Genomic DNA, 2076 nt, shown 5'->3' on the forward strand with positions numbered 1-2076 from the left:
AGTCACTGCACATCACGTGGCGTCTCTGGGCAGCACGTCTAATCCCCAAAAATGTCCCCCGGGCGCTTTCAATAGCTGCCCACTGCACCACCTGGCGGTGGATGGGTTAAATGCAGAGACTAATTTCGCCATTGTATGGAAACATACAGTGCTGACATTGTGATGACATTATTATTATTATTATTATTACTGCAGCAATGCGACGTGGCGTGGAGGCGATCAGTCTGTGGCACTGCTCAGGTGTTATGAGAGCCCAGGTTGCTCTGATAGTGGCCTTCAGCTCTTCTGAATTGTTGGGTCTGAGGTATCACATCTTCCTCTTCACAATACCCCATAGATTTTCTGTGGGTTAAGGTCAGGCGAGTTTGCTGGCCAATTAAGCACAGGGATACCACGGTCCTTAAACCAGGTCATGGCAGCTTTGGCACTGTGTGCAGGTGCCAAGTTCTGTTGGAAAATGAAATCTGCATCTCCATGAAGTTGGTCAGCAGCAGGAAGCATGAAGTGCTCTAAAACTTCCTGGTAGATGGCTGTGTTGACCGCAGAAAACAGTGAACCAACACCAGCAGATGACATGGTACCCCAAACCATCACTGACTGTGGAAACTTGACACTAGACCTTAAGCAACGTGGATTCTCCTCTTCTCACATACCAGTGTGTCAAGTTTAAAAGTAAAGCTTTGTGTTAATTCTGAATGTTTTTTTGTTTTTTCGTAGCTTGATCAGTGAGGGTCATATTGATCTGGTTGTCAACCTGCCTAATAACAACACTCGCCACCTGAAGGATAATTTCCTCATTCGCAGAATGTCTGTTGACCATGGAGTTCCTCTCATTACTAATTATCAGGTGAGTTAAAGTTATTTTATCCATAACAGAGGGTGATCATTTTTACTTCCTAAGTTTCACCGTATAACTTTCTTTTTAATTTATTTTTCCTGTTTGTTAGGTGGTGAAGCTGTTTGCTGAAGCTATTTGTAATGCACGTGAGCTTGACACCACCAGTCTCTTCCACTACAGACAGAAAGAAAGCCAACCAAGATGAACCAGTCAGCAAGGCCAGTGATTTGTCTGCCTTTGAGTTTTGTTATGAATCCAGAAAGTCTGCAGTTTACCAGGAAATACTAAAGCCAAAATGTAACATCATAAAAATAATTCGACATCAGCATGTTATATTTCGCTTGAGAAGTTGCTCTGATTCATCATCAATAGTCTCTCAGTAATAAATCTGTTTGTATTAAAGTAAAGATGTGTGAATTCACATGTGAGAGAGTCACGTCCCAGAGACGATGTGAGCGTTACAAAGCATACTGGGTAAGAATTGTGTACAATGTTCCTGACTGTTTACAATGTCTCTTGAGTGTGAAAATGTTTTATTTTTTTATGTTATTTTTCTATTCTGGTTTGTTTTGGCATTTATGTTAAAATTTGTTATTGGCTGTAAATTGACATGAGTCAGAGACGGTTTGCGGTAGATATGGGGGTGGGGGGGGACACTGCCAGAGTGGTGGCGTCACAAGGTGACGCTTAGCTTTGCTCAGCTCTGCATAGTATAGTTCTGTGTAACTCACCATGTTCATGTACACTTTTAGTGCAGACTGCAGAGAATTGTCTTTTAAAAAAATTAGTAGACTTGAATTTACTAGATTTAAATTTAGCAGAAGCTAATTCCACTAAAAGTTTACAAAGTTAGCGAAAATGCTAATCCACAAAATGAAAACTTTGTTCTGCTATTAGCAGATTAGTGGAACTGTACCAACCACTGTTAGTGGATATTTAAAAAAATAAAGTATTCATATGTGTGAAGGTTGATAATTTCTCATAGACTGTTGGGAAGGTGGATGATAAAATCTTCTTGAGCAAACAGTTTAACATAAAATGTTAAGTTTGTTCCTGGATTAGGGTACAAATCAGCCAAGAGCATCATTTACATCACTATCATTATCACTCAAGAATAGTCTTTTTTTAATAATAATTATAATTAGTATTATTGTTATTATTATTTTAGCTAATTTGCAACAAAAAAATAAACAATCAATTTGCTGGTAAATAAAGACCTTTGGTTAAACTTTAGTTTT

The 2076-nt window shown here is 38.9% G+C and overlaps 1 protein-coding gene across 1 annotated transcript in view; it reads left to right on the top strand.

Moving 5' to 3' along the window:
• Positions 1-1064, top strand: part of cps1 (carbamoyl-phosphate synthase 1, mitochondrial) — an 80995-nt gene extending 79931 nt beyond the window's left edge. The window contains 2 exon segments of the mRNA XM_037686138.1: positions 718-847; positions 948-1064. Of these exon segments, the coding sequence (XP_037542066.1) occupies positions 718-847; positions 948-1064 (247 nt within the window).
• Positions 1065-2076: the final 1012 nt, after the last annotated feature.

This window comes from Nematolebias whitei, chromosome 13 (genome assembly GCF_014905685.2).
Source record: "Nematolebias whitei isolate Nwh7 chromosome 13, NemWhi1, whole genome shotgun sequence".
Lineage (NCBI taxonomy): Eukaryota > Metazoa > Chordata > Actinopteri > Cyprinodontiformes > Rivulidae > Nematolebias > Nematolebias whitei.